The following is a 13,633-nucleotide window of genomic DNA, read 5'->3' as shown; positions in this document are numbered from 1 at the left end:
TACTGTCCTTCATCTCTGTTCATGGTGGTGCCCCTCCTCTTTCTTATTTCTATAGCCTCCTTACAGAGTAAAAGGCCTGGGGTTCAAGTCCAAGTTCATGTTAAATTGTGCTAGTGTGAAATGGTGGTTCTGCTTTCCCCTGTATATCTACACCAGTTGTTGCAAATTCTTTGTCCTGTGTTTAAGTCAGTACCACCAAAACTAGGAATTAACATTAAAATAAAAGTTCCCTAACTTAAGCTTCCTTTTTTGTGGTCAAGTCAATCCTCCCATTTTCATTTTACATGTACCTGGACTGCCTGGTGCTATCAAGTATTTCCATTTTACTATTCACAATTATTGCTGTAGGCAAACTGAAAGCCTAAAGATGGTCTGTCTTGATTGGCCAATTTTGTGTGCAGCATGTGGCAACCTAACATTCGTATTGAGGGCCAATTAAAACCACACACCGTTTCACCATTTCAATTGAGAGCCAATTATGCATGCCAGTTGACCTTTACGGTAAATCCCATAAGCCTTTGGGAGTACACCTGAGATGTCGTCATTTGACGTTACGCAATGCGTAGTAACCATGTTCAATGAATGATGTGTGCATCGGCGCAGATCAGCATGACATCAAATGATGACATCTCAGGTGTACTCGCAAAAGGCTTATGGGATTTACCGAAAAGGTCAATCATCCTGCACCCCCTGCAAGTTTCATTAAAAGCCAATTTAAGCAGCAACATGTCATATGTGTGTAGCAAAATCATTGACTATCTAGCATCAAGGATGTAGTGCATTAATCACGATCAGCTATGATCGGGTTCTTAGGCATGACAGGCAGCAGTTTCTTACACTGTTCCCCATTTCCTCTGTGCAGTATTGTGAAAGAAACGTAAAAAATGTGTCACAACGCGAAAGACGATGTTTGGAGGTCCATAAATGTATAAAGGGAAAACACATTTTTTACGCTGAACCCCCACCCCCCTAAATTTCAAATTGCTGCCACAGGGAAACTAAATGGAGTATGAAGCTCAAATTTTCAGCATTTTACTTTCTCAACAATATCTACCACCACACAGAAAAAACATATAAAAAATAAAGAGTTGCTGCCGTCCCTGGAGTTGACATGGATTGGCTCAGCAGGTGGTAAAATTGGTCAATTTTGGACAATAAAAGTCACCATTAAAAGCAATCATTTTGAAAATAATGTTATACAAAAATATTGACTGCTATGAGGGGCATGGTTAAAATTATACGCCCAAAGTGATCTAAAAATCATGACTATTCCCCGAGGCGTAGCCGAGGGGCATAGTCATGGTTTTGAGATCACCATGGGCCTATAATTTTAACCATGCCCCTAATAAAAAGCAGTCAATATTTGTTTTATTTACCAAATCTTAAGATTCTTGTCATCTGTTTGGTTAAAAGCATCGGTTTTGGGAAGAGAAATTACTAGTTTCAATGCGAACGGCACAAAGATTACAATCTGCGATTTCTGCGTAATTATAACGCGTGAAAACATTAACGCGTGCGTAATATCATTTTATGCTGGGAAAAACGCGCAGTTTGATTGTGGCCGCGTGACCGGTCCATAGTTCATTTCCATGGACCGGTCCATAGTTCATTTTGCGGGCATAGTTAATTCAATGACTGCACTTTCAACCAATCAGATGACAGGAATCTATATATTAGGTATATAACATGATATATAGGCCTATACATAATGGTCCTTAAATTACCGAAACATTGTTTCTTTCAACCAATCTGCAAAATGCAATTTGTTGGAAATGTCATTTCAGCCAACTCAAAAAGCTTGCCTTACAGTTACATGTATTATGCACGACCCTAGGATTGACTGTGTACAGCACCTCAAGATTTTATTGTAAAGTGATTCTTGTGATATTCTAATTATTTAACTAATTACTCCATATTCTTATTGTTCTCTTGTTTTAGGTATCAATGGATGGGTCCATGGTGAAGCCACAGCAAGGAATACTATCAGTACCATAGAAGCCAATATGGCAACAGCTGCTGCAAGAGTTGGAGAAGCTGAGTCAACAACTACTGTCCTTGAGGGGCAGGCACAGCAAATAGAAACGTAAGTTGAAATAGGTCTATCTGAGTCATAGCTACCCTCCTGGAGGGGCAGGCACAGCAAATAGAAACGTAAGTTGAAATAGGTCTATCTGAGTCATAGCTACCCTCCTGGAGGGGCAGGCACAGCAAATAGAAACGTAAGTTGAAATAGGTCTATCTGAGTCATAGCTACCCTCCTTGAGGGGCAGGCACAGCAAATAGAAACGTAAGTTGAAATAGGTCTATCTGAGTCATAGCTACCCTCCTTGAGGGGCAGGCACAGCAAATAGAAACGTAAGTTGAAATATGTCTAGCTGAGTCACAGCTACCCTCCTGGAGGGGCAGGCACAGCAAATAGAAACGTAAGTTGAAATAGGTCTATCTGAGTCATAGCTACCCTCCTTGAGGGGCAGGCACAGCAAATAGAAACGTAAGTTGAAATAGGTCTATCTGAGTCATAGCTACCCTCCTTGAGGGGCAGGCACAGCAAATAGAAACGTAAGTTGAAATATGTCTAGCTGAGTCACAGCTACCCTCCTGGAGGGGCAGGCACAGCAAATAGAAACGTAAGTTGAAATAGGTCTATCTGAGTCATAGCTACCCTCCTTGAGGGGCAGGCACAGCAAATAGAAACGTAAGTTGAAATAGGTCTAGCTGAGTCACAGCTACCCTCCTTGAGGGGCAGACACAGCAAATAGAAACGTAAGTTGAAATAGGTCTATCTGAGTCACAGCTACCCTCCTTGAGGGGCAGGCACAGCAAATAGAAACGTAAGTTGAAATAGGTCTAGCTGAGTCATAGCTACCCTCCTTGAGGGGCAGGCACAGCAAATAGAAACGTAAGTTGAAATAGGTCTATCTGAGTCATAGCTACCCTCCTTGAGGGGCAGGCACAGCAAATAGAAACGTAAGTTGAAATAGGTCTAGCTGAGTCACAGCTACCCTCCTTGAGGGGCAGGCACAGCAAATAGAAACGTAAGTTGAAATAGGTCTATCTGAGTCATAGCTACCCTCCTTGAGGGGCAGGCACAGCAAATAGAAACGTAAGTTGAAATAGGTCTATCTGAGTCATAGCTACCCTCCTTTAGGGGCAGGCACAGCAAATAGAAACGTAAGTTGAAATATGTCTAGCTGAGTCACAGCTACCCTCCTTGAGGGGCAGGCACAGCAAATAGAAACGTAAGTTGAAATAGGTCTATCTGAGTCATAGCTACCCTCCTTGAGGGGCAGGCACAGCAAATAGAAACGTAAGTTGAAATAGGTCTATCTGAGTCATAGCTACCCTCCTTGAGGGGCAGGCACAGCAAATAGAAACGTAAGTTGAAATAGGTCTATCTGAGTCATAGCTACCCTCCTTGAGGGGCAGGCACAGCAAATAGAAACGTAAGTTGAAATATGTCTAGCTGAGTCACAGCTACCCTCCTTGAGGGGCAGGCACAGCAAATAGAAACGTAAGTTGAAATAGGTCTAGCTGAGTCACAGCTACCCTCCTTGAGGGGCAGGCACAGCAAATAGAAACGTAAGTTGAAATAGGTCTATCTGAGTCATAGCTACCCTCCTTGAGGGGCAGGCACAGCAAATAGAAACGTAAGTTGAAATATGTCTAGCTGAGTCACAGCTACCCTCCTTGAGGGGCAGGCACAGCAAATAGAAACGTAAGTTGAAATAGGTCTATCTGAGTCATAGCTACCCTCCTTGAGGGGCAGGCACAGCAAATAGAAACGTAAGTTGAAATATGTCTAGCTGAGTCACAGCTACCCTCCTGGAGGGGCAGGCACAGCAAATAGAAACGTAAGTTCTATTATTATTTTTATTCTTTCATGCAAACATCGGTGACCTCCTGATGAAGTGCTCACAAACCACTTTAGGTCTTAACCCACTGTTATATTAGGGAAGCCATGGTTTATGACCATAGATTTTAACACAATTTTTGCAACCCAAACAACTATAATAGAAGACAGAGATAAAAAGAATAGTTTGCGTCTGATATGTCACTGTCAATCAAATTTCCTACGACCCTTGATTGGTTACTAGTGTGTAAAAAGGAAGGTCAATTTATCTGGTGCCGATCGGAGAAAAGGAATAGCAAAAAATGTTGAAAAATTAGGTACTTTTACTAGGCAAAAAGCAACTTTTCTAGGCATTGTTGACATGGTGCCTGTACCCTCCTTGAGGGGCAGGCACAGCAAATAGAAACGTAAGTTGAAATAGGTCTATCTGAGTCACAGCTACCCTCCTTGAGGGGCAGGCACAGCAAATAGAAACGTAAGTTGAAATAGGTCTATCTGAGTCATAGCTACCCTCCTTGAGGGGCAGATACAGTAAATAGAAACGTAAGTTGAAATAGGTCTAGCTGAGTCATAGCTACCCTCCTTGAGGGGCAGGCACAGCAAATAGAAACGTAAGTTGAAATAGGTCTATCTGAGTCACAGCTACACTCCTTGAGGGGCAGGCATAGTAAATAGAAACGTAAGTTGAAATAGGTCTATCTGAGTCACAGCTACCCTCCTTGAGGGGCAGGCACAGCAAATAGAAACGTAAGTTGAAATAGGTCTAGCTGAGTCACAGCTACCCTCCTTGAGGGGCAGGCACAGCAAATAGAAACGTAAGTTGAAATATGTCTAGCTGAGTCACAGCTACCCTCCTGGAGGGGCAGGCACAGCAAATAGAAACGTAAGTTGAAATAGGTCTATCTGAGTCATAGCTACCCTCCTGGAGGGGCAGGCACAGCAAATAGAAACGTAAGTTGAAATAGGTCTATCTGAGTCATAGCTACCCTCCTGGAGGGGCAGGCACAGCAAATAGAAACGTAAGTTGAAATAGGTCTATCTGAGTCATAGCTACCCTCTTTGAGAGGCAGGCACAGCAAATAGAAACGTAAGTTGAAATAGGTCTATCTGAGTCGCAGCTACCCTCTTTGAGAGGCAGGCACAGCAAATAGAAACGTAAGTTGAAATATGTCTAGCTGAGTCACAGCTACCCTCCTTGAGGGGCAGACACAGCAAATAGAAACGTAAGTTGAAATAGGTCTAGCTGAGTCACAGCTACCCTCCTTGAGGGCAGGCACAGCAAATAGAAACGTAAGTTGAAATATGTCTAGCTGAGTCACAGCTACCCTCCTTGAGGGGCAGGCACAGCAAATAGAAACGTAAGTTGAAATAGGTCTATCTGAGTCATAGCTACCCTCCTTGAGGGGCAGGCACAGCAAATAGAAACGTAAGTTGAAATAGGTCTAGCTGAGTCATAGCTACCCTCCTTGAGGGGCAGGCACAGCAAATAGAAACGTAAGTTGAAATAGGTCTATCTGAGTCATAGCTACCCTCCTTGAGGGGCAGGCACAGCAAATAGAAACGTAAGTTGAAATAGGTCTATCTGAGTCATAGCTACCCTCCTTGAGGGGCAGGCACAGCAAATAGAAACGTAAGTTGAAATAGGTCTAGCTGAGTCATAGCTACCCTCCTTGAGGGGCAGGCACAGCAAATAGAAACGTAAGTTGAAATAGGTCTAGCTGAGTCACAGCTACCCTCCTTGAGGGGCAGACACAGCAAATAGAAACGTAAGTTGAAATAGGTCTATCTGAGTCATAGCTACCCTCCTGGAGGGGCAGGCACAGCAAATAGAAACGTAAGTTGAAATAGGTCTAGCTGAGTCATAGCTACCCTCCTTGAGGGGCAGGCACAGCAAATAGAAACGTAAGTTGAAATAGGTCTATCTGAGTCATAGCTACCCTCCTGGAGGGGCAGGCACAGCAAATAGAAACGTAAGTTGAAATAGGTCTAGCTGAGTCACAGCTACCCTCCTTGAGGGGCAGACACAGCAAATAGAAACGTAAGTTGAAATAGGTCTAGCTGAGTCACAGCTACCCTCCTTGAGGGGCAGGCACAGCAAATAGAAACGTAAGTTGAAATAGGTCTATCTGAGTCATAGCTACCCTCCTTGAGGGGCAGGCACAGCAAATAGAAACGTAAGTTGAAATAGGTCTATCTGAGTCATAGCTACCCTCCTTGAGGGGCAGGCACAGCAAATAGAAACGTAAGTTGAAATAGGTCTAGCTGAGTCACAGCTACCCTCCTTGAGGGGCAGACACAGCAAATAGAAACGTAAGTTGAAATATGTCTAGCTGAGTCACAGCTACCCTCCTTGAGGGGCAGGCACAGCAAATAGAAACGTAAGTTGAAATAGGTCTATCTGAGTCATAGCTACCCTCCTTGAGGGGCAGGCACAGCAAATAGAAACGTAAGTTGAAATAGGTCTATCTGAGTCATAGCTACCCTCCTTGAGGGGCAGGCACAGCAAATAGAAACGTAAGTTGAAATAGGTCTATCTGAGTCATAGCTACCCTCCTTGAGGGGCAGGCACAGCAAATAGAAACGTAAGTTGAAATAGGTCTATCTGAGTCATGGCTACCCTCCTTGAGGGGCAGGCACAGTAAATAGAAATGTAAGTTGAAATATGTCTAGCTGAGTCACAGCTACCCTCCTTGAGGGGCAGGCACAGTAAATAGAAACGTAAGTTGAAATAGGTCTATCTGAGTCACAGCTACCCTCCTTGAGGGCAGGCACAGCAAATAGAAACATAAGTGAAATATGTCTAGCTGAGTTGCACCTACCCTCCTTGAGGGGCAGGCACAGCAAATAGAAACGTAAGTTCTATTATTATTTTTATTCTTTCATGCAAACATCGGTGACCTCCTGATGAAGTGCTCACAAACCACTTTAGGTCTTAACCCACTGTTATATTAGGGAAGCCATGGTTTATGACCATAGATTTTAACACAATTTTTGCAACCCAAACAACTATAATAGAAGACAGAGATAAAAAGAATAGTTTGCGTCTGACGTCACTGTCAATCAAATTTCCTACGACCCTTGATTGGTTACTAGTGTGTAAAAAAGAAGGTCGATTTATCTGGTGCTGATCGGAGAAAAGGAATAGCAAAAAATGGCGAAAAATTAGGTACTTTTACTAGGTAAAAAGCAACTTTTCTAGGCATTGTTGACACGGTGCCTTCGGGAAAAACGTTTCCTACTATAAAAACTTTTCAGATGTTTTGTGTGTTTGAAGGTGCAAAAATAATTAAGGCACCCGGTTTTACCGCCGCCTTCAGCAACTCATCATCAAGACATTGTAAACAAACCGTGCTGGAGTTTGATTGACGGATGACGCCGATTGCAAAGTAGTCTTTTTATCTCCGTTTTCAATTATACATATACTCTGCCTACTATGTTTCATTTGACCAGGATATTCCAAGGTGCTCAAGCCGAGGGACATACAGCTGTCCAAGCTATTGAGATGTATCAAGAAACATTAGTCGTCATGTCAGAAGCTACGTCCACTTCGCAAACGGCTACAGCAACTTTGGCAGCAACTCAGACGTCCCTTGCACAACGTCCTGTAGAAACTATACAACAAGAGGCTGCAGCGTCAAGGCAATCAAGCATTGACCTTAGGGCACAGGTCACATCGAGGTCAACTAATTTAGGAGGTAGGTTTTAAAGATTTGTGATTTTGAGTATTTAGTTTGTAAGTAATTCTATGAACTGTGGAAACTATAGTGTTTGAATATTTTGTTGCCTTATAAATTTGGTCATATGTACAGTAATAATTTCATTTGAATGAGCACTGCAGTATGCTGTGGTATTTCAAAGGACAAAGTGTGAGGGTGAAAATACTAATCAAACCAATCGAAAGACATTATTGGAAATACTAATCAGTCAGGAGTGAGTTGAATTCCCGTGTAGGTCATGCAGCGTGTGCATTACCATTACTTGCGAGGACTCCGACATAACAACACACTGAGGACTTCATGCTTAACGAGGACTTAAACACGCGTTTGTTTATCTTTCCATTAGAGGTCAATACAAAAAAAATTGCAAAAATAAAAGTAGGTATGGTTATCTGATTGTTAATATTACAGAAATGCATGTTCTGTATGGTTTAGAATTAGGGATTCAATCATGTTTCACCGTTGTTCATCACCAACATCACCGATTAACAACGATGCGTCCGAGTCATCAGCGTGGTTTATTTCACGAGTAAACCACGCATACGCGCCGGACGGGAGTTGTTAATCGGTGATGAACAGCGGTGAAACATGATTGAATCCCTTTCAACAACGAAAACAAGCTAAAGATCATCTAATTCACATGATTCTTTCATTCGGAATGTCCGTTTGTCACTATCTACTCAACCTTACAAGAAGATCGGTGATTCCTCTGTTGATATCAGCAATAAATCTAAATGGAAAGCGAGCAATAAGACAAAGAATAAAGCGGTAATGATTCAGCTGCTGTCTCCAACATAAGAGAGTGTTTAAGCATAAGTTCTAGGCGTGACAAATTTTATGTGTTCACGCTTAACGAGTACGCGTAACCTTGCGTTCGCGTATACGCTATTCAACTGTGGATTCATCACGGATTAACAACGCTTGGCTCCTGTACAAAGGTATAGGAAGAGTTGTTGAATTGTCAATTGAATCATGAATTTGCATTTTGCAATTATTACAGTTTTCAAAAATATAACACTTTTATCCTAAAAAGCCAAAATTAGATTAGATTAGATTGCTTTATGGACGCATCCTGTACCAGTATATAGAGGTTGAGCGTGAAATTATTGATTGCCTCCAAATAAAGGATTTGAACCGGTGTCCTTCACCCGTAATCATGGTGCAGTGCAGTCCATTCAATCAAATGTTGTCATCAACCTATTTCATAGCAGTACATTTGTTATGTGTGTGAAAAGAACTGTCTCAGTAGATTGCAATCATGCTTTTGTTGAATGTATTTGAGTAGTCCGCCATATTTACGGTATGATACATCATATGCACAACCTCTATTACTAATGAATCCTCCATTTGGTATACTTACTGTCTTTTTACTGGAATGAGGTGATTAATATTAAAGTGTCAATAAACTGCTTAATTAGCAATCATGCCAGGATATCTCAAGTTATATGCTGTTAACAGTAGCTGGACTAGTTAAAGCCATAATGTGTGATCTGCATAAAGAATAGATTCCTATGTAAATGTTAGTTTTCACTGATAACTACTGATCACATTGTTCCCTTTTAATTTTGAGCCAAACAAATGAGGTAAAACGAAGAAATTGGTATTTCATTCCAGCGTCTACAACATGTTTTAACTCACTGATTGTATTATCATGATTATTGCCAGAGCTTCACGCAACTGGGATGTGCAAATAAGACGTATAGATGAATAATGATATACACACAGTTTATATATCAAGACGTAAGACGAATAGCGATATGCATACAGTTTATACGTCACTGATTCAATGATTCATTGATACACACGCATGCCATGTGTTAAGCCGTCACTTGATCAGTGAACTCAGAATAAAACCGGATTTAATATAAAAACTTAAATTTTAATGTAATTAAAGCACTACTTCAGACTTGAACTTTTATGTGGTGTTTTAGTACACCACTGGACATTACGATCATGCAAGGAGTAGAAATTCAAGAAAATTCAGGGAGTTGCTGTGCAGCAAATCACACAATATTGCATTTAATATAACTATATGCTAAATAAACTTAAACAACCAAGACTCTTATTTGATCAAACAAGTGACGATTTCCCAAATATTTGTTTTCAGAACTAGATGATGCATTGACAACTGCCAATCAAACTCTCATGCAAGCAGAGACCTTGTGGACTGGGATAGCAGATGAACGAGATACTCTAATAATGCAAGGACTTGAACTCAATCAGTTGGCTACAAGTAAGGGTATAGGCTATTTCAAAGGGGAAAGCATAATGATCAGGCCTCAAAATAAGGCGGGTTCTTGGGTTACATACCTCCAAAAGTAGACAAGGAGCCATGGTTTTCCAACCATACGGTCCAAAATAGCACAAGCACAGTGTAGAGAAAAACATTGTGTTGATAAAGCTTCCAAAATCAGCAGTCAATGCAATACTCATGCATCCATGCTGGGGATGACAAATTCATTTATTTGCTTTTTCACCCTTTATTTTGGGGATTTATAACCCCGATTTATGATCAAATTAGCAACAGTGAAAGTGGCTTAAACTGGTTTTCAAATAAAGTTACTATTTCACTTCCTTCTTTGCGATCTCTCTAGTCCACACCCCGGGGTCCACACCTGGTGGTCTAGAGATTAACAACAGTGGGGCACTTGAATATGAAAGTGACGTACCTGTGCCTATTGGAGTATGGCACTAGTGTTCTATCAGTGGAGTTTTTTGTCGAACAAAGCGGTCATTCAGTGGCGAGTCCAAGAAAATGGGGGTCATGTGTGAAAACGCTAAAAATTTGGTGTCGTTGACCGTGAAAAATAATTTTCTGGACAAAATGTGCAAAATTTTGCAACAATCTGCCATTTTGAAGCTAAAATTGCTACAAAAATGTAAAATTTGTACATTTGATGTATAAATATCTAAAAAAAAGGGTGTCATTGGGTGTAAGCTGATGAAAAAAGGGGGTAATTGGGTGGCAGATTTGCTGAAAAAAGGGGGTCATTGACAGGCACATAACGCATGCCAATATATGCGGGACCACCCAATGCATTTTCATCTCCCTGTGGAAACTCAAAGTCTGCAACACCATGGGTTGTTTGCAGCATAGAATACTTTTTTTTTATAATGGTTAATTTCCCAGCATTTAGTTTATAAACCTTTTGCAACTTGCATGCTTGTGTCCTGCATGCATGTTGCACATGCTTATGTGATGCATGAGATAGACATGCTGTCTTTCTTGTGTTTCAGAAAAAAGCCTATGCCTGAAAAATTGATCCAACTTTTACACTATAGTCCATGTGGCTTCCTAGAAACAGTGTGTGTTGAGGGCGTAGCATTAAATTGCGCGTATTGACTCACAGTACTGGCATGTTACGTTAGACTATGTTTTCACTATCATAGCTGCTATGCTAGTGTTTTCCAAATGGTCTTCTACGTTGATCGTAAGCTTCTCTGTTGGAGATCACTGGGGCAAGCTATATCTGCTCTACTTGACAGTCACATAACACACTATGTTAGTCCAGCTAAATACCGCAGTTAGTTAATGGAGATGTTTCAGTCTGTCACTTCTTTGAGTCAACAAGACAATCAAGCACTATTGGCTCTCACTACCGCCTTTGGTGTATTTTCTTCTCTCCAACACACAAGAACCACAAACCAAAGTTTGAAGACTTCACACAATTATGGTAACTTTTGTACCACCACTGGCTAACATAAGTTTCACAGAGTTCCCTATTATAACTCTACTCTGCTGCTGCTGTTTAATTATTCTCCAGGCCTTATAATTATAATACAGCACATAATTGGCTGGTAAGAGTTGATTTAAACTGCATGATTGGTTGCTTCAGCTAGTTCCGGCAGCTAGTGATCATTGTGGGGCAATGCATACTGAGTATTACATACCTTCCTTACACTTAAAGATGCCAATAATGGTTTCATATTGATCTTTTGTCAAATAAATGCTAGAGGTACAGTGTACACTGTTTTGGTCCTCTTGCATGAATATCTGAGAGTATATATTATGAGAGATGATACATCGCTTGTAAAACTGAGGACAATTTGTTCTGTGAGTGGTACAAAAAAGTGATCTTCAGGAATTATTAGGAAGAGGGTGCCCTATAGAATACACAGTTCACTGTTTGTCAGAGGGTGCCTATAGAATACACAGTTCACTGTTTGTCAAAGGGTGCCCTATAGAATACACAGTTCACTGTTCGTTAAAGGGTGCCCTATAGAATACACAGTTCACTGTTCGTCAGAGGGTGCCTATAGAATACACAGTTCACTGTTTGTCAGAGGGTGCCCTATAGAATACACAGTTCACTGTTTGTCAGAGGGGGCCCTATAGAATACACAGTTCACTGTTCGTCACATACATAGACTTGACTGGTCTTTCAGAAGTCACAATCCATTTCATTGTTGGCCTTGTCTAATCTTTTTGAGACTGAATAATATGTCAGTCTTTATCTAGTTCTTATCATTTCTCTGTCTTAGATCCTGGGATACAACCAGCTATTAATCAGGGTACTGCAGATGGCAATACAGCTATAAGCCTCAGTGGTCAGATCATATCAGGCTCAAATATGTTAGATACCAGAATAGTGGCAAATCAACAGGACATAGACCTGACAAAGGAGATCATTGCCAATGCAACAAGGCTGAATGCTGAGTTACCAGTCACAGGTAAGGGGTCAGATCAGATCAGTTGGATGGTGGGGTAGCATTAAATGCCAATGCATCAAGGCTGAATACTGAGTTACCAGTCACAGGTAAGGGGTCATATCAGTTGGATGGTGGGGTAGCAATAAATGCCAATGCATCAAGGCTGAATGCTGAGTTACCAGTCACAGGTAAGGGGTCAGATCATATCAGTTGGATGGTGGGGTAGCAATAAATGCCAATGCATCAAGGCTGAATACTGAGTTACCAGTCACAGGTAAGGGGTCAGATCAGATCAGTTGGATGGTGGGGTAGCAATAAATGCCAATGCATCAAGGCTGCATACTGAGTTACCAGTCACAGGTAAGGGGGCAGATCAGATCAGTTGGATGGTGGGGTAGCAATAAATGCCAATGCAACAAGGCTGAATGCTGAGTTACCAGTCACAGGTAAGGGGGCAGATCAGATCAGTTGGATGGTGGGGTAGCAATAAATGCCAATGCATCAAGGCTGAATACTGAGTTACCAGTCACAGGTAAGGAGTCAGATCAGATCAGTTGGATGGTGGGGTAGCAATAAATGCCAATGCAACAAGGCTGAATGCTGAGTTACCAGTCACAGGTAAGGGGTCAGATCAGATCAGTTGGATGGTGGGGTAGCAATAAATGCCAATGCAACAAGGCTGAATGCTGAGTTACCAGTCACAGGTAAGGGTCATATCAGTTGGATGGTGGGGTAGCAATAAATGCCAATGCATCAAGGCTGAATACTGAGTTACCAGTCACAGGTAAGGAGTCAGATCAGATCAGTTGGATGGTGGGGTAGCAATAAATGCCAATGCAACAAGGCTGAATGCTGAGTTACCAGTCACAGGTAAGGGGGCAGATCAGATCAGTTGGATGGTGGGGTAGCAATAAATGCCAATGCAACAAGGCTGAATGCTGAGTTACCAGTCACAGGTAAGGGGGCAGATCAGATCAGTTGGATGGTGGGGTAGCAATAAATGCCAATGCATCAAGGCTGCATACTGAGTTACCAGTCACAGGTAAGGGGTCAGATCAGATCAGTTGGATGGTGGGGTAGCAATAAATGCCAATGCATCAAGGCTGAATACTGAGTTACCAGTCACAGGTAAGGGGGCAGATCAGATCAGTTAGATGGTGGGGTAGCAATAAATGCACAAGATAATGCATCAAGGCTTTTTTTTATTTTATTTTTTTATTCATTTTGCTTTTAGATTAAACAGGACAAAGACAAATAACTTGAGAAAATTTTTGAACCAATCAAGTAGGGTATTAATAAGATCATCTGCAAATGCAAGTTTGAACATAAATAGTTTAAAGCCTAGTCATAATTGGCAATTAAAATGAGCATTTCAAGTTATCAACCAATCAGAAATGCTGTCAGATAACCAGTAGTG

General features: G+C 41.5%; 1 protein-coding gene across 1 annotated transcript in view; it reads left to right on the top strand.

The window, feature by feature from the left end:
• The window catches only part of LOC140158409 (laminin subunit alpha-1-like), a 161,869-nt gene that overhangs the window by 101,375 nt on the left and 46,861 nt on the right, over nt 1-13,633 (top strand). The window contains 4 exon segments of the mRNA XM_072181501.1: nt 1,939-2,083; nt 7,301-7,545; nt 9,674-9,799; nt 12,049-12,237. Coding sequence (XP_072037602.1) covers nt 1,939-2,083; nt 7,301-7,545; nt 9,674-9,799; nt 12,049-12,237 — 705 coding nt within the window.

The sequence above is a fragment of the Amphiura filiformis genome, chromosome 8 (genome assembly GCF_039555335.1).
Source record: "Amphiura filiformis chromosome 8, Afil_fr2py, whole genome shotgun sequence".
Taxonomy (NCBI): Eukaryota; Metazoa; Echinodermata; class Ophiuroidea; order Amphilepidida; family Amphiuridae; genus Amphiura; species Amphiura filiformis.
This window is presented reverse-complemented; position numbering and strand designations above follow the sequence as displayed.